This window comes from Carya illinoinensis, chromosome 10, assembly GCF_018687715.1.
Source record: "Carya illinoinensis cultivar Pawnee chromosome 10, C.illinoinensisPawnee_v1, whole genome shotgun sequence".
Taxonomy (NCBI): domain Eukaryota; kingdom Viridiplantae; phylum Streptophyta; class Magnoliopsida; order Fagales; family Juglandaceae; genus Carya; species Carya illinoinensis.
In genome coordinates this window covers 35,506,692-35,533,998 of record NC_056761.1, presented here as the reverse complement: position 1 = coordinate 35,533,998, position 27,307 = coordinate 35,506,692, and the positions used below count along the sequence as shown (strand labels likewise).

At 33.8% G+C, this 27,307-nt stretch overlaps 1 protein-coding gene and 1 pseudogene across 1 annotated transcript; both read left to right on the top strand.

Annotated features, from left to right (window-relative positions):
- The first annotated feature begins 2,015 nt into the window (after positions 1 to 2,015).
- LOC122278806 (ribulose bisphosphate carboxylase/oxygenase activase, chloroplastic-like) lies at positions 2,016 to 4,613 on the top strand. The gene is made up of 5 exons (XM_043089008.1): positions 2,016 to 2,156; positions 2,485 to 2,801; positions 3,049 to 3,154; positions 3,263 to 3,821; positions 4,136 to 4,613. Exons 1-5 carry the CDS (start codon positions 2,112 to 2,114, stop codon positions 4,420 to 4,422), a joined length of 1,314 nt encoding a protein of 437 aa, XP_042944942.1. The 5' UTR covers positions 2,016 to 2,111; the 3' UTR covers positions 4,423 to 4,613.
- Positions 4,614 to 20,251: 15,638 nt separating this feature from the next.
- LOC122278180 lies at positions 20,252 to 22,524 on the top strand (annotated as a pseudogene).
- Positions 22,525 to 27,307: the final 4,783 nt, after the last annotated feature.

Below are 27,307 nucleotides of genomic sequence, written 5' to 3'. Positions count from 1 at the left end.
TGACTTTAAGTATGACTTTTGATCCAATATTTGCGCGTAGCTATAAATTGCAATGCGAAGAATTGACTGAAATTCATACGCAGATTTGACTGAAAGAATTCCTTTGTACTATGGGACCCAAAGGAAGCCAGCCTCTAGTTTTCATATGACTTGGAATGTGGTTTTATATATATATTAGAAAAAGAAAGAGAATGCGCATGCTGTGTGTGTACGTGTGTGCCCGTTTAAAGCTATGTATACTTCATACCAAAACAGCTGGTACTTCATTACAAATAGATGGAAGAAGACGAAAGTCATGGCGGTTTTGAATACGTCCACTCCTTGGCAGCTTCTTTCTTTGAAGTTGACTCTTTTGTCCCATTCTATATGTTTGTGCACCATTATTTGCGCTTTCTTCAATGGTTTTACCCTAACTTTTGTATATTATATGTTTTCTCTTTCTTAATTTAATTAATTTATTTTTTTCTTTATTTTTGTAAGAAAAAAGTATAAAAAAGACTTTCGAAACACTTAACTTGATTAATTATTTCAGCCAAAAACATGCATAAGTTATGCAGCATAAGTTATAAATTGGTCTCATTTCTTGCAAAACCAGACCTTCCTTTTTCCCCTTCTAGTTTCTTCGGAAAACACATACACACTCCTACTTTGTAAAAGAAATACTTCGATCTTAGGTCAGTGTATTAATAAAGGATAGGGATCCTTGTTAATTTCCTGGTCAAACATAACAATGTTTATGTAAGACCTATATTGCCATAACTCTTATTAAAAACAATTTTAAATATTGTAAGATCTATATATGTTGTGCTTATATTTCTTTAAATTAGAGAAGAGTGATGTTAGAATATTCACATCCGGTGTCCTAAAGCACCAGACTCCCTATAATTTGAGGTTTATTATACAATTTTGATCAAAATACTCATTACATTCGGATCCATATTTTAGAAAAAAATGTTTAGGGAATGAACAGTGATTCCTCATATTTGGAAAACCATTATTTATTCTCTAAACCATTTTTTTATTAATAATTTATTCTAATACATAAAATAAATTATTCTTTTAATCATCTACATTTTCTATCATACTCATATTTGTTATAGTTTTAAATAATAATTTTAAACATAATTTAAATAATTACGAAAGTATAAAAAAATAATAATTTTAAACATATTATCATACCCACAAAAATATAATTTAAATTTTTGTTTAAAATATTTACTAGAGTAATAGTTCAAAACATAACAAAAAAATATTTAGTTAAGTTTGTAAATAAAAGTGAGAAAAAAGTAATAAAGAAAGAATAGAGAAATATTATTTTAATATAATAGAGAAAATATAGAGAATGAGATGTAAGAATTTTTTGAAAGATGAGTAAAATTTAAAAATAAACTTTTAGGAAATGTCATTTTTAGTTAAATTATAGGAAATTTTACTGGAAACTCAATGTGAATGCTCTTAGATATAGTTATGGGTTGTGCAATCTCTACACATTCATTTTAAAAAATAGTTGAGTCTATGATTAAAAAATTAATTTTTTTCAAGTGGCTCTCATATTTACTTACTCTATGATTGCAAATATTATTTATTAAAAATATGTTTATCCTCTTATTAAAAAGACTAGGTTGACTAAAATCTTCATTAATATATAATTCAAAATTTCCCGCCATCCGATTAAAGTCTCATGATACCCTAATTTGGGTTAGTGAAATAATTTATTGTTTATCATTAAATTACTGGATATCACAATTCGTTATTAATCATTAAATCATTGGATATTAAGTAAGATCGACGACAAGGAGACGATGACTAGGTATGTTTGGATAATGAAATAGCCCACGGTGATGATAGCCCACGATCCAGTCACCCAAGAGCCACCTAATACAGCCAATTCCATCTATGCAGCCGTTGGGAAAATCGTAAGCCAATCCACAGGATTCCCATTTCCCTTTCGCTTTCCTCAGCAGAAGCTTACACCCATGCTATATACATATATATAAAGTCCCTCTCACATTGCACTCTCTTCTCCTTATAGACGACACTCCAAAAATTTTTCAGTTCCATTACGTCTCTACCCTTGAAGCCTCCCACTCCATTGCAACCTTCTGTAATCAATGTCCGCTTCGGTTCCAGCTGCAGTAGCTGTTAACAGAGCACCGGTACTCTGTTTTTCCCTCCCGCTTTTTGTGTCCCATATGCTGCTCCATTTCCTTCGTACTTGGTTTTCACCGAATTGTACTTGAATTTTCTCACTTTTGGTTAAATCGTTTCTGTCGTTTTCATGGAAAAATTCAGTTAGTGCCGTATCAATTTCCGTGTATTGCTTCAGAGTTTTAGTACACCTCTGTTCTTAATTTATTCTCATTTAAAATGTTTTAACTCTACTCCTGTTTCTAAGACGTATGGGTGAATTTTCCTTTTCTGGGTTTGTTCAAATTATTGGATGGGATCAATGATATCATAAAATGAAAACAATGTGTTTTGCAGGGGAAGTTGATTAGGTCCTTGGCCGGAGTTTCGGTTCCAAGGTCGGCATTCTTGGGCAAAAGCATGAAGAGGGTGACCTCCACGATCACCTACAAGAAGATATCTTTTGGGAATTTCAAGGTTATAGCAGAGTACGATGAGCAGAAGCAGAGCTCCAAGGATAGATGGGGGGCTTTAGCCTCTGACAGTTCCGACGATCAGCAGGACATCACTCGAGGAAAGGGAATGGTGGACACTCTCTTCCAAGCTCCCATGGGTTCCGGGACTCACTATGCTGTCATGAGCTCTTATGATTACATTAGCGTTGGTCTTCGCCGGTAAGTTATTCGATTTTTGTCAGTACAATTGATTTCTGATTTTTCATGTTTTCCAGGATCTCGTGTTTTAACCGCAGTGACTAAAATCTCAAGTTACAGAGATTGAGTTAGCAATTTCTAGAATCTCGTAAATATACATTTGTATTTTGTTGTTTGAGGACGAATTAGATGGTTTACGTCTTTTAATTCTATGGCTTAGACTGGACCTAAGACTTTGAACATCCGACACGATTGAATTCTTCTGCAGATTCAACCTTGATAACAACATGGATGGGTTTTACATCGCTCCTGCATTCATGGACAAGCTTGTTATTCACATCACCAAGAACTTCTTCAACTTGCCAAACATTAAGGTTGGTAGTGGAATATTTCATAGTAGAAGGGAGGTTTGGTTCTCTTTTCCTTTTTTGGCTACATGATTTTTGAAATTATTTCAGAGATATATTGAATAATTGCTACAGGTTCCTCTCATCTTGGGTATCTGGGGTGGCAAAGGTCAGGGGAAATCATTCCAATGCGAGCTTGTCTTTGCTAAAATGGGAATCAGCCCCATCACGATGAGTGCTGGAGAATTAGAAAGTGGGAACGCTGGAGAGCCTGCAAAACTGATCAGGCAAAGATATCGTGAAGCGGCAGATATCATCAGGAAAGGGAAAATGTGCTGCTTATTCATCAACGATCTCGATGCTGGAGCCGGTAGGCTTGGAGGAACAACACAATACACCGTGAATAATCAGATGGTGAATGCCACCCTTATGAACATTGCCGATAGCCCAACCAATGTCCAGCTTCCTGGCATGTACAACAAGCAGGAGAATCCTCGTGTCCCCATTATTGTCACTGGAAATGACTTCTCAACATTGTATGCCCCTCTCATACGTGATGGTCGCATGGAAAAGTTCTACTGGGCACCAACTCGGGATGACTGCATTGGTGTCTGCTCAGGTATCTTCCGGACAGACGGTGTGCCCGAGGATGACATAGTGAAGCTTGTCGACACTTTCCCCGGACAGTCCATAGGTAAGTATTGGACTAATTAGTGTATCTGATTTGATTAGTATTTAGCACTAGATTGTGTTTCATGGGGTCTGTTTGATAAATCATAAATAGTGAAATAAGAACAACAAAAGAAGGAATAGATGCCAGACAGAACCATGCAAGAATTCAAAGGAACTTTGGTAACTAAGACAAGGATACGAAAAGTGGACTTCAAACACTCTTTAATTGGGCGGTTGAAACTTGAGATCTTATGCTTTTGAATGAGACCCGAGAGATGAAAAAAAGAAGTCCAAATTATCTGATAGTTTTAACATTTTGTTTTCAAATGTGTGCAGACTTCTTTGGTGCCCTGAGGGCAAGAGCCTATGATGATAAAGTGAGGACATGGATATCAAGTGTTGGGGTAGAAAATGTTGGGAAACAGCTTGTGAACTCGAAGGAGGGACCTCCAACCTTCGAGCAACCAAATATGAGTCTGCAGAAGCTCCTCCGGTATGGAAACATGCTGGTTCAAGAGCAGGAAAATGTAAAGAAAGTCCGACTGTCCGAAAAGTACTTGAAAGAAGCAGCTCTCGGAGATGCAAACGAAGATGCCATCCGAAGTGGAAATTTCTATGCTTAGGTTCTTCATTCTTCTCTTGCCTTGATGAGAACTTTTCATCCGTCTTTAGGATTTATACACAATGGGAAAAGGATTTTCGAGAGAGATTGTTTAAGTTTTTAATAATTCTTTGGCTGCAGTCAAGAGCAGTCCAACAGTTCAAACTTCCTGTACACCAAGGTTCAATGCGGCGAACTTTGATCCTCCATACAGCTTGAAGTGTTGATGGTTGTCTCTGTAAATTTCAGAACTGTTCCGCTCATATATTTGAATATATTTACTGCGCATAAACCTGAAAAAATGGGCATGAATCTCAATTTACTAAATGAAAAATACGTTATTTAACTAAGTAGAAAAATTATTTTGTTCTATCCCCCATATTTAGAGTGCTGCTTTCATTATTTCTGTAATTCAATCAATGGACCAAGCATTTCTTATTGATTTATCATGTCTTTTATTTCAGCAAATGGCAAAGATCACATGCTTATTTTCCTTGGTTGTGCAAGATTTTATTTAATTAATGACACTGGGTCACCCATGTGGTTAATATTCCTTAAGGTTCCCCGTATTCAATAATTCTTAGGAACACACGTATCTATGGACGTATGTCGTCCATGATGTAAAATCAGTGTTGGGCCTCGAGTTGTGGGGTACATGTTATCCCTTCCCAATGAGGCGATAAGGGATATAATTTATATATTTTATTTTACTTTGTTTTGCATATATTAATACGAGAGCTTGAGGGACCGACCCTCTTCCATTTTATATTATTTACTTACAATAATAACAATCTCAGACAGATTAAATAACAATAAAAGTTAAAAATTTAATATGCATATATTAATACGAGAGCTTGAGGGACCGACCCTCTTCCATTTTATATTATTTACTTACAATAATAACAATCTCAGACAGATTAAATAACAATAAAAATTAAAAATTAAATATTAAATAAAATATTGTTAAAATATAATTCTTTAATATAATTTTTATTTTAAAATTTAAAAATATTGAATCGTTTATTATATTTTGTGTGGAAGTTTGAAAAATTATAATGATTAAATAAAATGAGATGAGATGAGATGAGATATTGTGTAACCAAACCGCACCTTTTTGTAAGATAAAGTTATTCTTTTTTATTGACGAGTTCTGCTACATACAAACAAAATCGCGCACTAATACTGATTCTTTTTTACTTAAATTTTAAATTAATACTGTTTTTAATAAAATCTATTTTTTATCCAATCACAATAGATTGGTGCACATATTAGTGCACAATTATACTTGTAACTAGATTTTTTCTTAAGTGACACACCAATTGCACTTCATATCATATTACATAAAAATATATTTGTTGACAGTTAAGGTGTGTTTTATAGCCACCAAGCCGGAAGGGAAAAAGTCAATCCCAACCCACGGTGGTGATTTGGGTCTTAGTCGATGCATTTGAAGCCTACAAAGGCGGTCTGGAGCGACAGTATGGTATCTATACATACGTCTATTGTAACAGCCCGTTAGAAATTCAATTGTGAAATTTCTATTAACTTTAAAAACCTCGTGAAAACCCCATAAGTTTTCACGAATCCATTAATCGTATAGGTTTTTGTCTAACTACATAGTTAGCGTTATTATTTACTATGGTATCAGAAGTATGTTTTTGATTATTGGAGATAGTTAGAAGTGTCAAAATGTATTATGGTTTGTGCCATTAGACTCGGAGGGTTATTTAAAGTCTTATGGCGCAATAACATTTTTTCATATTTTCAGACAAAACGTCTGTTCAAAACTGTAGATATTATTGGATAAAAAGAAATATCTTGAGGTAATTTTCATGAATATTATTGGGTAAAAATATTTTGAGTTGATTTTTATAGATATTATTAGATAAAAATATCTTAAGTTGATTTTTTGTAGATACTATTGGATAAAATATTATGAGATAATCTTTTATAGATATTTTGGGTAGGAGAAAACTACACTCAACTCTCAACTCCAGCCTCATCTCTTCCATATCTCATCCATAAGTATCTCCAGCCACCTCTCCCCACGAAATTATCTTCATTTACACTTTCCATTGAAAGAATATTAAACACTCTCTCTCGGACAGCTTTTAGGAGGTCTTTTGCACGCCAATTTTGAAGCTGTTGTAAGTGTTTTATCATAAAGTCTCCTTCATATAAGTTGTTCCTTTTTGAGTTTAGTTTACATGGATATATTATTTGCCACATTTGAAGATCATTTGGTCAGTAAAATATTGTGTAAACTATAGAAAGGTCATTCTGGGAGGTAAACTGGAGAATATGTTGTAGTTTGGAGTTTTTGACCAAGCTAATGGATAGATATTGGTCCGAACTTTTTATGGAGTATTTTTAACATGTATATATGAATATTGGTTGAGGATTTTTGCATGATTAAAGGTTTTGATGAAAGATTTTCTTAGATTTAGAAACTTAGAAACTGGAAGAGGAAAAACAGTTTCTGTTTTGAGAAAGTTTAACTCTTTGGTGGTCTAAACCTATTCTAATGACTTTGATAATTTTATTGGAGGATCCTAAACATCTTATATGCATGTTATATTATTATTTTGAAAATATTTGATGTTATTTTCAAAAATATGAAATTTTATGCAAAGAGATATTCAGATAAGCCAAAGTGTGGATATTCTTGGCTAAATTTATGTTTTGATTAATTTCTAACCATGTGATCTTGAATTAAAAACTTATATATGTTTTAGGACATCTTTTTAAACCATGTAATGGTTTGGTTTTAAGATTATATATTTATAAGTCATAAATCAAGAGATTTATCAAAACTAGTTGAGGAAAAAGTTTCTGTTTTTGGACTAAGTGTAAAACCAAAAACTCCAAATGTTATTTTGTGATTTTGGTGACTTTAGTTTGATGATTTAAAGCATGGTTTATGTTAGGATGATATTATGAATATGTTAGAAATAAGATTTGATTTTTGAAATTCTTGGAGATGTTTTGATTTAAGGTCAAAACTTGTGATTCAAGCGCTTGGATCTTTTTACAAAAAAGTTTGGTGTTGATTATTAGCTTTTTCTAAATGGATGTTTTAAGTATGGTTTTGAACTTAGGATTGGAATATGTTTGTTGCAAAATTTTGGTTTAAGCATGAGTTTTGAAGTTGGAAGGAATTGCAACAAAAATCAAGGGAAATGGCCTATGGATGTTTCGGCCATAGTGTGTTCTTCATAGTTGTGTTTTGTTTTAAATTTTTCTGAATTGATATTTAAGTTTAGGATAAAATTTACATGAGGAATGTAAATTTTAGAAACTTTTGGAGTTAGTATGCAAAATCCTTAAGTTATGGGTAAAACGGTCATTTTCCCACATGTAGAGAGTAAAATGAAAATTTTACTCTTTAAGTTAGTATTTTCCATATTTCAAATCTTTAGTGATTTAGTTCTAACTTTTAGAATCACTAATTACAGTTTCTCGTGGTCGCACTTGAAATTTTATAAGAAACGCGGAGATCGAGGTAAGTTAGCTTTTAACTTACTAGCAGTCTACTGTATATGTGTGCTAAGTAAAGGAACTACAGTGTATGTATGTATGTTATCATATATGTCATGCCATGCCAAGTTATCACGTAATTGTCTATTATACAGAATTTATTCTGTCGTCAATTTTTATCTGTTACATAATATATTTTGTCATGTATTACTGTACCTTACAAGTACGTCATGCTAAGTATGCCATCTATTACATGTATGTCAAGTCATGTAATATTCACTGTTGCAAATATGTTATGTTAAATATGTTATCTATTATATGTTATGCAATGTTACGAAATATTTCTATCTCAACTTGGTCATGTATTTCAAGTTCTATTCAAGTCACGTTATGTTACGTCAGGGCTTCAGTCATTTCGTATTCCAGTCACGTTTCATCTTGATTACTTATGTATGAGGTCACAGCAATTGTGACGCATACACTACGTGAGACACAGCAATTGTGTCACGTAGAATATATGGGGCCACAACAATTGTGGAGTATGTATTTAAGCAGTTAAAGAATAAGTTTCTGTAGAATACATTGGGCCACAACAACTGTGGAGTATGTATTTACACGTAGAATACATGGGGCCACAACAACTGTGGAGTATGTATTTTTCATGTTAAGTCAAGTTTGTGTAGAATACATGGGGCCACAACAACTGTGGAGTATGTATTTACACGTAGAATACATGGGGCCACAACAACTGTGGAGTATGTATTTTTCATGTTAAGTCAAGTTTCAGATCAAGTTCATGTCAAGTCAAATTCAGTTCATGTTTCAATTTAAGTTATGTCAATTATGCTATGTTGTACGCCAAGTTATACTTTAATTACTTATGAATTTGATTATGCATTTATGGTTTTACTGTCATGCATGCATCATTAGCTTGTGTGGAAGTTTTTTGTTAACTTACTGAGATTTGTAATCAAATCTCACTGTGGTAGTCCCAACTACCATTCCTCCCGAATGGTAGATCTTGTTATAGGACCTGAAGGAGAATCAGGAGCTGATCAACTAGACACAGTTGACTAAGCGATAGTGCGACGTCAATGTTAATATAGTAGTTAACGTAAATTACTACTTGTACAATGGAGTTACATCTTTAGTATTTTTTGGATCATAACCATTTTGGACTAGTGTTGTGATCTACTCAATGAGTCTTCATGTATGAAGTATGTTTTAAGCATTTGGAATATTTTCAATTTGGTGCATAGTATTGCTAAAGAAAAAAATTATCCGCTGCGAATATTGCATAATGTTAGATGCATGTTAGGAACATTGCATCTTATATGTCATGAACGGGGGCAGGTAACCTTGTGTTGTATGTTTCGACGCTTCAAATGTCCGTCCGATCCCAAACGGAATTTGGGGGCGTCACATCTATCGTAGTAAATAGAATATAAATACGGTAAATATAAATGTTGAATGAGATATATAGATTTAAGTGGTTCACATATGACTTATATCCATGTGTCATTTGGAGGAAAATTCCACCATAAATAATAGTATTTTACGAGAATAATGATACACTTACTCCCATTATTACCCGTCTACTACCCAAAGCCCACGTTGCTTGCTTTTTTATTTACTAGTAGAGGAGCAAACGTCCCTTGAATGTTTGCTCTAGTTATGAGAAAATAACCTAATAATAAAATAATATACATGCCAAAATAAAGTAGCATACACATTATAATAACATACATGCTAAAATAAAATTATTTTCATTTGTTTGTATTTTCATATATTTTAATTAAATGATTATTTTATTTAATATAATTAGTGGCTCTGTTGTTTTAATTTTAACGTGTTTTTCATTGTATTATTTTATAATTTATCAGTTATGAAATTTATTTTAATGTTCTTTATTGATATTAATTATTATTTTACATTTAAATTACTCTTTACTTTAAATTATTTTATTATTAGGTTTAATTATTTTATTTTAATAAATTGAGCTATAGTGTTTTTATTTAGTTTTTATTTATTTTTATTGTACTTTTCTAGCTTGTTAGACTTCTATTTTCTGGTGGACTTTGCTTTAGTGTATTTTTTCTTTAATATGAATTTTATTTTAAAATTTAAAAAATGAATTATTTTTTATTTAAAAGTTTAAAAAAATTATAATGATTAATTTAAAAATATTTATGTTTATATTTAAATTATTTTTGATAAAAACAAATGAGATAAGGTAAAAATTATTTCTAAAACATCCAATCTATACTCCTCAAACGTATGCGAGAGTAACGTTTGTATTATTTTTGTGTATTTTTCCTTTAATATGAATTTTATTTTAAAATTTAAAAAATAAATTATTTTTTATTTTTTATTTAAAAGTTTAAAAAAATTATAATAATTAATTTAAAAATATTTATATTTATAGTTAAATTATATTTTATAAAAAAAGTAAAATGAGATAAGATAAAAATTATTTCTAAAACATCCCAGTTTATACTCCTCAAACGTAGGCAAGGGGGTTTTAAAATTCTAAAATTATATAAATATAAAAATTTTCTCTTTTATATTTTAAAAATTATTTATATTGATAATATATAAATATTAAAATAAAATAAAATAAAAATAGACTATTTTACTGCCCAAAATCATGGCAGACCTTATTATTTTCCCCCTTAGTAAAACAAAAAGAAAAGAAAATACATAATAATATATTCATATGGGTAATGCTACAACTACCAACCAAGTTTACCGCTTGAAGTAATATGGCACATGGCATACCATGTGTTTATTTAAATTGAAAAATAAAAAATAAAATAAAAACAAAATGCAGGAAATCATGATTGTCAATCATTTATTTGGAAGGAAAATGATATTATTACAACTCAACTACAACTTATCTACTACTCTTTTTGTATTTGATTTTTTTTAATTTTTTATTTTACTTAATGATTAAAGAAGTGAGTATTAATAAAATTATATTTTTTTAAATTTTTTCTTAATGATTAAATATGTTAAAAAAATACTTAAAAGAAAATAAAATAAAAATAAAAAAAATTTAAAATGTACTTAAGTAGTAAATGAGTGGTAATAGAGTGGTAACTCTATCACTATCCTTATTTTGGAAACACCTTTCATCTTCCTCCTCCCTCTCTGCCTCTCTCTCCCTGTCTCTTTCTCTCTCTCTACCTTTATATATTCTTCCTTTGTGCTTAAACCTACAAAAGCCTACCTTTATATATTCGGCGAGTAGATGACAGGGGGTGGTGGACAGCTGCGAGTACGAGTAGGACCAAAACCTATGCCCTTTTGGACCAAAATCCCATGTTGACGTCTTGAAAAAAGCAAAAAGCAATACGAAAGGACATTTGGAAAGATATGAAATTAGAAAAGTAAAAAGATGAAAGAGAAAAAAAAAAAAAAAAAGTAAAAAAGCCAACTGTTTGAGATAATAGTAAAAGACCAAAACATCTATTTTTACACTGACACAAAAGCACAACACGAAGGTTAAAAATGAGATTACACAATACACACAGAATAAATAAATAGAATTAAAAATTTACTCTTCATTCATGTAACATTGAAATAGACACTTATTATTATAGAAAGATTTTTAGCCTTGATTGAAACAAAAGCTTTTGAAGCATGTCTCCTGTCTCCGTTTGCGCTAGCAATGAGAAATGAAGTAGAATCCCCTCGCGTCCAATTGTTCTCACATGTGAGCTCTCCCCTTTGACCCCAAGCTACAGTAAACAGCATTGACCAAAAGCCCCTTTCTCTCCCAATAGTTTACAAGCACATTTATCATTTTCTATTTGTTATAGGAATACTACAAAAATATTTTATGCTGCAAGTATTTTCTTTGAGATTCTATATCATTTGGGCGCCCTCCAACTTGATGTGAGTTTTTTGATTATGTTATTTTTTGTAGCGTTGATTCTTATTTACTGTGTAGAAACTCTTAGAGCTCAAAGGATCTGATGTTAGTGAATTTACTAAAATTGGCTTATCAATTTGTAATTACTTGTGGTATGAGGAATAGATGAGAAGCTGTAGCTTACAAGTGATGTCTCTCTTTTGCAACTTGAGGAGAAACAAAAGTATGTAGTTTGGAAAGCAACAAATATAAGGAAAGCTTTGAGAGAAGGACAACAACCCAATATGGAGAGGAGAGGAGAGGAGCATGGATGTATGAGTTTGTGAGTTTCAAAAATGAAAATATAAGCCCTTCGTTTGATGAAAAAAAAAAAAAAAAAAGAAGAAAAAGACGTGAGCTTTGGGTAGTAGAGAGATAGTAATAGGTAGTAATGGTATCATTACCCATCTTACATTCTTTTATGGTCTCTCATAACTCATTGTATAAATGAGATAAGTGATCCCTAATGTTGGAGAAAATAATAAAATTGAAACTTTCATTTGGAGGTTGAAGAATCGCATCTAATCACCCAAAGGTCTCCTTTCTCTTGGCTGATCTAATCTCTTTTTATTGGCCTCTGTCGATGATAGGTGAAAAACTCGACTTTATGTCATTTTGCTATTCTCTTTTGCGTGCCTGACCCCATTTCTCTCCGTAGGGCTTCCATCATGATTTCTATCGACGAAGATCGCGTAGTGTCATAGCTTTTCTAACGAGAGTAACAGTGAATACACTTTTAGAGTGTATAACTTTCACACATTTTATTTAGAAAAAACGCGATCCATTATTAAAATATATATATATATATATATTTATGTGGATCTCTATTACATATATATTTTATATGTTAATACATGTGTCATGTAAACTAGTGTTTATTTGTACAATAGAATAAAAACTTTACTTTTCCTTTTTACTTGTAATTGATGGACTATTACTGATTAAAGTATTTTGTACATTTGGGACTTTTCCCCTTCAGACCTTCCAGACTCTTCTCTCTGCTAAGGCTTTGGCCATTCTTTTCCCTCTAGGGTTTCATTGTTATATGGTTAGAAGTTTTTCTTTTATGGCGCTGAGTCACAAATCGGTTTCTGAGGATTCTTTCAGTCCATTTTTCCTCCATCCTAGTGATAGTCCCAATATTCTTCTTGTTACTCAGTCACTCGTCAGTGACAACTATCATACTTGGTATCTTTACATGGCCATGGCTCTATTGGGGAAAAATAAACTTGGTTTCATCGATGGTTCCATCCTCAAAGCCTCGAACTCGACTGATTCACTTCTCTCCTCGTGGCTTTGCTACAATTAGATGGTGATATCTTGGCTTTTAAACTCTATTTCTCCTTATATCTCTGCTAGTATTTTGTACATCACTACAAAGAATGAGATTTGGTTGGATCTTAAAGAACGTTTTTGTCAAAAAAAAAGGGTCCTCATATTTTCCAATTACATAAATCAATCTTTGCCCTATCTCAAGGGCAGCTTTCTGTGAGCACTATTTTCCTCACCTAAAAATTTTTTGGGATGAGTTAGCAAATTATAAACCTATTCCCACTTATTCTTGTGGAACAGTACATACGTTCACATATTAAGTTCAACCAGAGCATGTTTTATAGTTTTTAATGGGTTTGAAAGAACCCTTTGCCTTTGCTCGTGTTCAGATAAAGGCCCCCCTCTTAAAAAACTGTTTTCACTTGTTTTACAAGAAGAACAACAACCCGAAATTTCTGTTGTTACTCTTCAAAATGTTGATTCACATGTTTTTGTATGTAAGACTAATGTTGCTAGATCTCTTAAATCCTTGTCCAAAAAGGAAACGCCAGTGTGTAAACATTGTGGAATCACTGATCATGTGATTGAAAAATGTTATAAGCTGCAAGGATTTCCATCGAGATACAAACCAAAGCCTAAGCAACAGTCTGTGGTCAATCAGATTGCTCTTAATGATAACGATTCCTCGATTGTTTCTCATTTCTCTTTGACTGAGGCTCAGTATTAACAGTTGTTGTCCTTGCTTCATCCTCCAAATAATTCTTATAAGTCCTGTCATGATGTTAATGCAGCCACTTCAAACTCTTTTTCTATTATATTTTCTCACAATGTTAATCGTTCTATTTTTTCTTTCACAACATCTAATTCCTTTGATTCAAACTATTGGATATTTGGCACAGGAGCCATAGATCATATGGTTCCTTCTATTGATTGTTTTACCTCTATTATCAATACTGTAAATTCCCCTGTTAAGCTTCCCAATGACCAATCTGTGTTTGTCACACATATTGGTTCTGTTTGAGTCTCTGCACATCTCATTTTAAATGATATTTTTTGTGTTCCTTCCTTCATATTCAAATTGATCTCTATTAGTAAACTTACCCAGTCACTCACTTGTTATTTTTTGTTTTCTTTTAACTCTTATTTCATTCAAGACCCGACTTATTGGAGTCTGATTAAAGTGTGTAGACAACAAGGAGGCCTTTATATACTGCAGCAACCAGGTTTTTTTCTTTTCCCTCCTAAACCTACCTTTTTACCTGCCTCATATAATGCTTGCTCTATTAATAACATGCCTTTACATACTTGTTTTGCATTATCCATGTAATCATTGTTTGAACTTTGGTATAATAGACTTGGTCATCCTTCAAATTCAAGAATGTTGTTTGTGAATAAATTTTCTCCTAATCTGCATGTTCCAAACGATCCCAGTATGGCATATCCTTTAGCTAAACAAAAACAATTATCCTTCCCTCATACTACTCCTTTATCTAATGCTCTATTTGATCTTGTGCATTATGATGTTTGGAGACCATACTCTATTCCTACAGTAGAAAGTTACAGATTTTTTTTTTTTTACTATTGTTGATGATTTATCTCGTGCCACTTGGGTCTACCTTCTTAAACATAAGTCTGAAGTGCCACTAATAATTAAAAATTTCTTTAAAATGATCCAAACTCAATTTAGTCTTAAAATAAACAAATTTCGCACTGATCATAATATAGAATTTTCTCTTTCTTCATGTTTTGATTCTAAAGGCATTTTACAACAGCATAGCTATGTTGAAACTCCACGACAAAATTCTATTGTGGTGAGAAAGTATCAGCACATACTTAATATAGCCCAAACCTTAATGTTTCAGTCTCACTTACCTATTCAATTTTAGGGTGATTCTATTTTAACAACCACCTACATTATCAATAGATTACCTTCTCCAATCTTAAACCAGAAATCTCCTTTTGAAATTCTGTTTAAATCTTTCCCTTCATATGATCATTTTAGGACATTTGGTTGCTTATATTTTGCCTCAACCTTGCAAAGATTTAGAACCAAATTTGATCCTAAAGCTCGTGCTTATATCTTTCTTGGTCATCCTTTTGGAATCAAAGGATATAAACTTCTTGATCTCAACACAAGTCAATGCTTTGTTTTTAGACATGTTTTTCATGAAGATGTTTTTCCTTTTATTTCCAAAAATTCTTTCCCTTGTACAAAAATATTTCCTTGTACATCTTTTGTGCCTTCAACAATACCTCATTCTACATTATTAGAACATTCCATTTCTCTTCCGTCTTCTCATAATAACCCTCCACCTACCATCTCTCCTATAATTTCTCACACTCCTCAAAGATCCACTAGAGTCAGAAAAGTCCTTAGTCACTTGCAAAATTTTCATTTTAATTCTTCTACTTCTTCTCACTCTTCATCAGATCCTGTACTAAGTTCTTCTTCTTCCCCTACTTTGACACACACCAAAACTGATATCTCACATTTTCTATTTTATGCTCGTCTTTCTTCTATTCATAAATGTTTTACCTTGTCCATCACTACTGATATTGAATCTGAGTTTTATCATCAAACAATCAAGTATTCTCATTGCAAAGATGCTATGACTATTGAGATAACAACTGTGGAAAATAATAATACATGGACTATTACTTCTCTACCTCCTGATAAAAAATTCATAGGCTGCAAATGGATCTAGAAAATTAACTATCGTGCTGATAGTCCCATAGAACGTTACAAGGCAAGATTGGTTGCTAAGGGTTATACCCAAAAGGATGGTTTGGACTATTTTGAGACTTTTTCTCCAATAACTAAAATGGCTACTGTTGGAACATTACCAGCTATTGCTACTGTCAAGGGTTAGCATCTTACTAAACTTGATGTTAATAATGCATTATTGCATAGGGATTTATTTGAAGAAGTACATATGCAACTGCCTCTTGGTTTTACTATTAAGGGGAGGGGGGTCCAAGGTTTGTAAACTCAACAAATCTCTTTATGGTTTGAAACATTCTTCAAGACAATGGTTCTCTAAGTTCTCAACTTCGATTCTTGACTTGGACTTTGTGCAATCCAAACCTGATTTTTCTCTTTTCATCAAGACTACCGGTTCCTCTTTCATTGCACTTTTTGTTTATGTTAATGATATTCTCATAGCTAGTAATGGTGTGCATGCAGAGCAGTTAAAGTCCTTGCTTGATGACAAATTCAAGCTTAAGGACCTTGGTCAGGTTAAATATTTCCTTGGTTTGGAAGTGGCTGGATCTCCTATAAGGATCTATTTATGTCAACTTAAATATTCTTTAGAAATTCTTTAAGATTCTTGTTTCCTTACTACTAAACTAGTTTCTTTTCCAATGATGCAAAATATCAAATTAGGTAAAGAAGAAGGAGTTTTACTTCTTGATCCTACTGTCTATTGTAGACTACCTGGCAAACTTCTTTACCTTACATTGACATGACCAGATTTGTCCTATTCTGTGCATTGCCTCAGTCAATATATGGCTCAACCCAGGTAGCCTCATTTCACAACAGCTTATAGAATTTTGCAATATATTAAGAGTACCCCTGGTCATGGTCTCTTCTTTCTAGCTACTAACTGCTTGTCCCTTAAAGCCTTTGCTAATTTAGATTGAGCTTCATCAATCATTGCTCTACAAGTACTTATTATCTTTTTCTTGGGGATTCTTTAAATTTCTAGAAGACTAAGAAACAATTCACTGTTTCTCATCCTTTAGCAAAAGCTTAATATCGTTTGATGGCTTACACTATTTATGAAATTATCTGATTTCTTATATTACTTTCTAATGTTGGCATATCACATCCTAACAGTGCTTAGTTATTTTATAATAGTTAGGTTGTTTTAGATATTGTTGCTAATCCAGTCTTCCATGAAAAGACAAAGCACATTGAACTGGACTGTCACTTCATCCGTGACAAAATACAAGTTGGTGTGATGGACTTTCATTTAGTTTCTCATCATCAACTTGCTGATATGTTGATCAAATCTCTTGGTCATCAATAGTTTCAAAATTTAATCACCAAGATGGGAGTACATTTAGGGGATAGTGTCGGCCGGTCCAAACCGGCAAAACCGACCGGACCAAGAGTAGGTCCGGTCCTAGTCTAGGGGTTTTTTAGTCCCGACCGGACTGAATAATAATAATATATATAATATTTTATTATTTATATAATATTTATAATTGTATATAATTAATTATAATTTTTATAATTTTTATATAACCTAATAGGTTAATATTTATAATTTTATACTAAGACTAAATTACTAATAGTCTAAATTAATACTAATATACTATTATATAGTTATACAGTATACTAATCATAAATTCATAATAACTAAATTATTATAAGTTTATAATTATATCTAATAGTATTAGTATTAGTTAACTTAATATCTAATATGCTAGTATTACTATATTAGTAATAACATTATAAGAGTATTAGTATTAGTTAATTTAATATCTAATATTCTAGTATTGGTAATAAGATTATAATAGACTAAGAGTATTAGTATTAGTTAACTTAATATCTAATATGCTAGTATTAGTAATAAGATTATAAGACTATAAGAGTATTACTCTTATTTAATAAATGAATATAATATTACATAGAGTATTAGTAAATGTGTTGGGTTTGAAGACAATGAAGAGATATAGTAAATTAGTAATACTAGTCATTAGTTATTATCTATTAGTACTAGTGTATTAATATTTATAATAAATAAGTTAATAACTATTACTAATTTACTATATACTAATGGACTAATAGTATTAGTATTAGTGTATTATTAATATATATAATATATATTAGTAACTTAGTTATATGTATTAGTAATATATAATAATAGATATATATTACTAATACATATAACTAATAACTATATGTAATAATAGTATTACTATATCTCTTCAAACCCCACACATTTATTAATACTCTATGCCATACTATATTAAATAATAGTAAAATACTCTTATTATTAATACTCTATGTAGTTATATTAAATACTATATTACTAATACTTTATGTAGTTATAGTAATTTAATACTAACATATTACATATTAAGTTAATTATAATAATACTATTATAACTTTATACATATATGATATATTATAATTTATACCATAACTCTTATAATTTGTTAATATATTGATATATACTAGTACTATATATTATAGTTAGTAGTTATACATTAAAGAGTATAATAATACATTGATACTAAATATATATAGTTATAGACTTATAATGATTTAGTTATTAGTAATTTATGATTAGTATAACTATATAATAGTATTAGTACTAGTGTATTATTAGTTATAGAAAATAAGTTAATAACTATTACTAATTTACTATATACTAATAGACTAATAGTATTAATGTATTACTAATATATATATATAATAGTATACCATATGTATATATATTAAATATATCACAATATAATTACATAAGTATTAAACAAAATGTCATTAGATTAAAAAAAAAAAAGTCTAGGGTGGACCGAACGGACCAGACTGCCCCGGTCCTTATGAAGTTCGGTCCAGTCCAATGTGAAAAAACCCTAGACCGTAGGTCTGGTCCAGTTTGCAAAATCTCCCCGGACCGGACCGAACTCCCCCTAGATACATTCCATCTACTCTCCACTTTAAAGGAGTTATCGCATATATATTTTATATGTTAATATATGTGTCATGTAAACTAGTGTTTATTTGTACAGTAGTATAAATACTTTACCCATTTTATTTGCAATTGGAGGACTATTACTGATTAAAGGATTTTGTACATTTGGGACTTTTCCCCTTCAGACCTTCTAGACTCTTTTCTCTGCTAGGACTTTGATCCTTCCTTTCCCTCTTGGGTTTCATCATTACAATCTTAAATTTACTTTTTTTTTTTTAAATGAGTGTACAAAACTTATACATCTTAAAATTATAAATATTATTTTCCTTTTAACAAACAAATAAACTAGCGAAATATTTTGTCACACAGAGCAAAACATTTTTTCTTTATTAGCAAATGACTTTACACCCGTGAAAAAAGAAAAAAAAAAGTAAATAATTACATTAGCTTTACATTTGTTGAGTTATTTGGCAAAACTCTATGAAGAAAACTTTTATAAAAAATAATTATTAAGAAAGAGAAATATTTTAATTATAAAAAGATTTTATAAAAGTAAATTAATAAATTTATATATACTTTACGGTAAAATTAGTTTTATAATTTAACATATAAGAAATTTTTTTGACAATATTTCCTCAAATTATTGGATAAATGGAGTGCATGTGCCGTTATAACACCAAGGTCCAATCTGTGATGGACGAAGAGGCAAGCTCACCTCATAAGGGACGGCATAAGAAGTGCGGCACACCATCTTGTCCAACAGCAATGATGGTGAGAGTAACTCATGGTCAGGGCTCGAGTCTCCTCGTCTCCAATCTTGTACGCGTACGGACCCACGATCATAGTTGTCAGATGGGCCAAATGGAAATAGAATGGAGCCGGAGAGGGAAGTGACTACCCTACCGGGCAGGAACGAAGTCACGAAGGTGGAGGGATGTGGGTGTCGAGTAGACGTGAACACTGGAGAGTCAAGACACAGAGCCAAGCAATAGAATGTCTTTCATGAAGCTGAATTATGTTTTATTTTTTTAAACTAATTAAATTCTTCTACTTATAATCCTAATATTAAAGATTTAGAAAGAGAAAAAATTTAAAAATTTAAAAATTAAGTGTGATGTGAGAATGACGAAAAAAAATTTATATAATAAAATCCACGTACATTTGGTTAAATACTTGACATGCATATGTTCTATTAATATTGTAGAATCCCACGTAACTTTCCTTAAATTGGCGTGTATGGTTCATTAATAAAACAAGGAAAACCACCACCCGAGGCGACCGAAACCTTGGGCAGGTCTTCCATCTGGAGCCATGTGCAGTATGGCTGTGCAAGACCACTTCAAAATTTATTACTCGCCGTGCCTATACAATTCTTACCTCGCCAACCTCATATATTTGGATTTTATTTTCTAAAGAGAAATGATATTTAAGTTGTGTTGTGTAAGTGGCATGCAGTCATTTTTTAAAAAATAAATTAATATAAAATTCACATAAAAATTTTTTTTTTTATTCATTCTCTATAATCGTTTGCATCTCGCTTATATTTACCGACTGCGTCTAGCCGTTCTGTTTTCCTAAACCCTCTCAGGATTCTAAATGCCTTGATTCTTGCGTTAAACTATGGCCACGTTTCTTCGATTTCTCTCTGCTTTTATCTTTCTTTCAATTCCGGTTTCATCCCAGATCACAGAGCTGTTCTTTCCTGGATTTAGTGATGTGGGCACCAACATAACCTTGAATGGCATCGCCGAAATCCAAAAACCAGGCATTCTTAAATTGACCAACGAGAGCAGTCGATTAATAGGCCATGCCTTCCATACCTCTCTATTTCAGTTCAAGAACTCCACCAACGGTAAGGCTTTCTCTTTCTCCTCCTCGTTTGCTTTTGTTACTGTCCCCGAGTACCCGAAGCTCGGAGGCCATGGCCTGGCTTTCACAATCTCGACCTCCAAGGATCTTAAAGCTCTACCCAGCCAGTACCTGGGCCTCCTTAATGCCAGCGATGTCGGAAATTTCTCCAACCATCTCTTCGCAGTTGAATTCGACACTGTCCGAGACTTCGAGTTCGGAGACATAAACGACAACCATGTTGGCATTGACATCAATAGCTTACAATCCAACGCCTCCGCCGCCGCTGCATATTTCACCGATGATTCAACCAAACAAGATCTTTACCTCAAGAGTGGGAAACCTATTCAAGCGTGGATCGACTACGATTCGGCTGAACATGTTGTCAATGTTACGATTTCGCCATTTTCTGTAAAACCCAGAAAGCCAATCTTGTCATTTCCTGTAGATCTTTCTCCGATCCTTGAAGAATTTATGTTCGTTGGGTTCTCTGCTTCAACGGGTTTGCTTGCTAGCTCACACTACATATTGGGCTGGAGCTTCAAGATTAACGGTCAAGCTCCCGCCCTTGATCTCTCTTCACTGCCTTCGCTACCGGGACCCAAGAAGAAGCACACGGCTCTAACAGTAGGAGTTTCTGTTGCAGCTATTGTTCTTGCAGTATCTGCAATCTCTATTTCGATTTACCTGTTTAGGAAAATAAAAAACGCCGACGTAATCGAAGAATGGGAACTCGAACTTGGCCCGCATCGGTACTCTTACCAAGAACTGAAGAAAGCAACCCATAGTTTCAGAGAAAAAGAGCTACTTGGGCATGGTGGGTTCGGTCAAGTTTACAAAGGGACGCTTCCAAATTCGAAGACCCAAGTTGCGGTTAAGAGAGTCTCGCACGATTCCAAACAGGGTCTGCGTGAATTCGTGGCGGAAATTGCTAGCATTGGGCGGCTTCGTCACCGGAATTTGGTTCAATTATTGGGTTGGTGTCGTAGACGAGGCGATCTTCTTCTTGTGTATGATTTTATGGCTAATGGGAGCTTAGATAAGTTCTTGTTTGATGAGCCAAAAGAAATCCTCAGTTGGGAGCAAAGGTTCAAGATCATCAAGGGAGTCGCTTCTGGGCTTCTGTACTTACACGAGGGCTACGAACAGGTTGTGATTCATAGAGACGTGAAGGCTAGCAACGTATTGCTCGACAGTGAACTCAACGGAAGATTAGGAGATTTCGGGCTTGCGAGATTGTGCGAACACGGTACGAACCCGAGCACAACTCGGGTGGTGGGCACTCTAGGCTATCTTGCACCAGAGCTGCCTAGAACAGGCAAGGCCACCACATGTTCTGATGTGTTTGCATTTGGTGCATTTTTGCTCGAGGTTGCTTGCGGGCGCAGGCCCATTGAGCACCAGGCGATGCCTGAAGAGTTGGGTTTGGTGGATTGGGTGTGGGACAGATTCATAGAAGGAAATGTCCTTGATGTGATTGACCATAGGCTGAATGGGCAGTATGATGGGGATGAGGTGTTGAAGGTGTTGAAACTGGGGCTAATGTGTTCAAATAATGCTCCAATCGCACGGCCAAGCATGAGGCAAGTGGTTAGATATTTGGAAGGGGAGGCTGAGATCTCGGAGGACTTGAGGACGCCAGGTGATTACAATGGAGGGAAGGGTCATGTGGAGGGATTCGAGGAGTTTCTGCACTCCTCTGCAGCTTCTTCCCATGACAAGATGAGGTCCTATTCTTTCAATAGGACCAGAGATGTGCATGCTAGTTTTACTTAACTTTTAAGTTCTCTCCTCTCCCTTCTCAGTGGCAGAAGGGAAACTAGCTAGGTACGTAGTGAAGTCCCCTTCTTTTGTATCTTGTGAGGTTTTTGTTTGGTTCAGTGGCAAATTTTCGAAAGAAATATGTTGCAGATAAACAAAAAATTATGGAACTCGTTTGCAAAGGGTTCAGTTCTTCATGTCTTTTAAAGTCGATCATGTTAAGAAATTGATAGTACAAGTTTTTTTTAAAAAAAATTAAAAACTCAAATTATTATAATTAAAATTTTAAATACTGAGAAATAGTAATTGCCAATGAAGTGATCTCTGGTTCGAGCGATGAAAGTATGGATACCCTATCCTCGCTAAGGTCCACGACCAAGGAGACATCTAAAGGCAAGTCCCTAGGTAATGGGGAAACGTGGGCGCCTAGCCTTCGGGCCCTATAGAGGGAGTACAATGGTTGACCTTACTGCCATCCTCGAGAGATGCATATACCACTGAGTCGACAGCTGCCTTAGGAGCAATGGTATGTGCCACAAACTTGTCATTCAGGGGAAACGGGGGATGGGGTGTGCGAGGTCCCCATTGTTTCTTCGAATGACACATTGATTTTACGAGAGCCCTTAGAGCATGCTAGAAGAAAGCTAAGAAGAAGGCAATCCCAAGCGCTTCCTTATCTAGACTAAGGTTCCCTATCGACACCTAGTCACCTAGAAGGGTAGAGGGCAAAGCCTGCGAAGATTGGCTAGGGCCTCCAAATGTAAGGGAGAACTCCTGCTCGGATTGAGTGCTATTGCTAGTCACCGATGACTTACAAGCTACCTCACCTTCAACTCAAGATAGTGCAAAACATCCTGAATGAGACAAAAGAAAGGAAGTTGCAAGCAATTCACAAACATGGAGGGAAATATTGCAACTTTCTCGACAAACCCCTCCAAGTTGACATTATCATTGCTGGCCTCGAGTGCCTCCAAAACAAGGACATAGGGTAATTCATAGGAGCTTCTCACCATATTTAGGTCCAACGAAGAGGTAGTAACAAACCAATGGTACCCCTTGAAGTATTGAGAGTTGTTTTGAATCCCAGAAAAATCAGGGGCTAAGGGGTTCTAGGAAGATCCCTTCAGAAGAACGTGAGCCTCAAGACGAAGGAAGAGAAGCATTTTTGGGTGCCATCAATGCTGAAGGAGGAAAAGCGTAAGGGTTTCTTAAGGAAGAAGGCATGGGAGAGGGAGAATGTGAAAATTTTCTAAAGAAAAGGCAAGAATGAGAGAGGTTTGGTAGAAATGAAGAGATGAAGGCCAGGACTGAGGGTTTAAATAGGGAATCAATTGTTTCTTCGAATGACACATCGATTTTACGAGAGCCGTTGGAGCAGGCTAGAAGAAAGCTAAGAAGAAGGCAATCTCAAGCACTTCCTTATCTCGACTAAGGTTCCCTATCGACACCTAGTCACCTAGAAGGGTAGAGGGCAAAGCCTACGAAGATTGGCCAGGGCCTTCAAATGTAAGGGAGAACTCCTACTCAGGTTGAGTGCTACTGCTAGTCACCGATGACTTACAAGCTCGCTCACCTTCAGCTCGAGATAGTGCAAAACGTCTTGAATGAGACAAAAGAAAGGAAGTTGCAAGAAATTCACAAACATGGAGGGAAATAGTACGACCTTCTCGACAAACCCATCCAAGTCGACGGTGCCATTACTGGCCTCGAGTGCCTCCAAAACAAGGAAATAGGGTCCTTCATAGGAGCTTCTCACCATATTCAGGTCCAACGAAGAGGTACTTACAAACCAATGGTACCCCTTGAAGTATTGAGAGTTGTTTTGAACCCCAGAAAAATCAGGGGCTAAGGGATTCTAGGAAGATCCCTGGTTCTAGGAAGATCCCTTCAGACGAACGTGAGCCTCAAGACGAAGGACGAGAAGCATTTTTGGGTGCCATCTACGCTGAAGGAGGAAAAGGGTAAGGGCTTCTTAAGGAATAAGGCATGGGAGAGGGAGAATGTGAAAATTTTCCAAAGAAAAGGCAAGAATGAGAGAGGTTTGGTAGAAATGAAGAGATGAAGGCCAGGACTGAGGGTTTAAATAGGGAATTGATGCTGGTTAGTCTACTCCAAGTAAGAGGGTGACAATTTCATCGGAGAGGAAACATAGAGAGCAAATCCCACGATCCTCACGAAGTGAAAAGACATGGACACAAAACCATCATGCCCTATCCTAAGACGAGGGAATATGCATCGTCGATGGAATTTATGAGGAGGGAAGACAAAAAGTTTATGGGTGACTAAATTCCCGCTATGCCCACATGGTAGGAATTTGCAGGGTAACTAGAGGGACATGTTCCTCCCTTGTCCAATTAGGCCTAGCCCATAACAGCTAACATCTATAGTCCAGAAGCAATTCTGCAAACTGCCTCTTCCTTCGTACGACATAAACTAAACTTGAAATTGCTCCCACAACTAAACTAACTATAATCATGGGCAACCCAATTGTAAAAAACTTCAATCTCTTTTTACCTCCCGACTGAGGAACATCGAGAAGTGGGGAGAAGGGAAGTCGAGAGCGATCAAGTTTTGGAGCCTGGCCATTGATTCTAAAGCTCCATCCCACAATATAATGCTTTGCAACCAATGTTCCATTTGCGGTGGAGAAGCCAATATACATGTTCTTGTAAATTATTGGTGAAAGATCACAGTTTAAAGACAACTGTGAATTTTTGGGTTTTGTGGCATTAATTGGAGCTAAAGTAACAGTGATTCGCTTCTCGGCACCAACATATCCACCCAAACTTGCATTTTATAGTAGAATGCGGCGGACTCCATGGCATGTTTAGAGCCACAACCAATGCAGCGTGATGCTGCCAGTTGCTCTGCCTCTTGGTTGTGCTTCAAAGTAGCTCTTCATGGTGCAAGACATGATAGGTGAAGCAAATCTGGTGCACAGCTTCATGTACGGTGATGCTCATTATGCAGCACCACGTATGCTGCTACTTTGGCCGAAACAAATCTCCCTACGTACAATAGTAATGTTGTTTCTTCCTTGCACATAGTGCAACGTTTGGACATGACCATGTCAGTGGAACACCAAATGGTTATCGTCACACAACAAATCTCCCTGCGCACGATAGTATTGCATAGCATGAGTTAGTGCGCACCACATGCGATGTAGCAATGATGCACCCAGATGATCGTCGTTGTCTTACTTACATCACACAACACAAGGTGGTACACTTGTGTGTCTGGTCATAGCATACTCGCGTTACCTGCTACCACCGTAGCCAACAACCTCGGCAACAATGGTTACATATCATCGTGAATAAAAAAAAAATCTCATAAATGAAATACAACATGAATGGGAAACACAAATAAAAAACAACCAATCGGTTGCTCTGATACCAATATAAGAAATACTAGATTAGAAAACATAACAGAAGCGATATTATTTCGTTGTTAAATCGTAAATCTAGTGCGGTTACTCCACAGATTCTCTGACGTAATTGTTGTTCATCTGATATCATCTTATATCAAAGGTGGAGTGTGCTATATGATAATACTAAAGCAATACTCACAAATTTCACAGCCTAGATGTTAGGACTAAAAATAATTTTTTTTTAGAGAGATTTTCTGTACATGCTGCACGTGTCATATTTTAAGGAAGAGGGGTTAGACCCCTTTTAAGTGTAACTCTCGGTTGGCCAATAAAGGCTAGCCATCAAGCCTCATGATATAACCTTTGGGAAAGGATCGTCAACTATGTATGCCCTTTTCTTATATTTATATTACTTTAAATAGTCACCCTGTGTCAATATTCCTTGAGATTCCATTTTTAATAGTTACTTTTTTTTTTTTTAAATGCAAGTTTCATTCCTTCCATAAACATGATACAAAGAGAAGTATAAACATAATACTTTTTTTATGCAAGTTTTTAATAGTTAATTGCAACACGCAAATGTTTGCCATCCCTTGCCAACGAAGCAATAAGTCTATCTCTAATTTTTATTTTTTATTTTTATTTTTATAATGGATGTCTATTTCTAATTTATTTTACTTTGTTTTGCATATATTAAAGGCCGGCGACCCTGATCTCCTATTTTATAATTTTAAATTAATATCATAATTGTGTAAGATGCTTTTCTTATTTTTTTTTTTAATTTAAATTGGGAATCACGCATCCTTTTTCCTTTTATTTGGATTTAGATCCAACCGTAGGCCTTACGTCACGATTTAGATCCAACTGTCGTGGCTTTTCTAACTAGATTAAAGATAAATAGCTAATATAATTTTAAGGCGTATAAATTATATATATTTTATTTAAAAAGAGATGATATATTATTAAAAAATTAATATAAATTTTAAATTTATTTACTTTTCTTTAAAATGTGTGTAGGGAAAATATTATTTTTCCTCTAACAAACAAACCCAAGAAATATTTTTGTCACGTCGAGCGAAGTATTTTTAATATTTTAGCAAATGACTTTACCCCATTTTTTAAAAAAAAAAATAATTATATTGGCTTTATATTTGTTTAGTTATTTGACAAAAATCCACCACAAAACTTTTATCGAAAATGATGATTATGAAAGGGAAATGTTTTAATTATAAAGAAATTTTATAAAAATGAACTCATAAACTTATACGGATTCATATAATAAGTTAGATATATTTTATAATAAAATTAATTTTATAATTTAATATATCACATTAAATTATGTTATTTTATAAATTTATTTTTATAAAATCTCTTTAAAACTATATAAGTACTTTCTCTTCATAAATTATTGGATAAATGGATTACAATATATACAAAAATCCATAAATTTATATAAATTCATATGATACGTAATATATATTTTATAATAAAATTAATTTTATAATTAAATATACAATATCAAATCTCGATTTATAAATTTAATTTTATAAATCTTTTAGACATTATTTTCTCAAATCATTGGATAAATGGACTGCACGTGCCCATTGGACAATGCTGCTAATTG

Excerpts from the sequence above, each read along its gene's own strand:
- LOC122278806 (XM_043089008.1), top strand. The coding sequence starts at position 2,112 with ATGTCCGCTTCGGTTCCAGCTGCAGTAGCTGTTAACAGAGCACCG. Across the intron at positions 2,157-2,484 it reads TAGCTGTTAACAGAGCACCG|GGGAAGTTGATTAGGTCCTT; the intron begins GTACTCTGTTTT and ends TGTGTTTTGCAG. Across the intron at positions 3,822-4,135 it reads TTTCCCCGGACAGTCCATAG|ACTTCTTTGGTGCCCTGAGG; the intron begins GTAAGTATTGGA and ends AAATGTGTGCAG.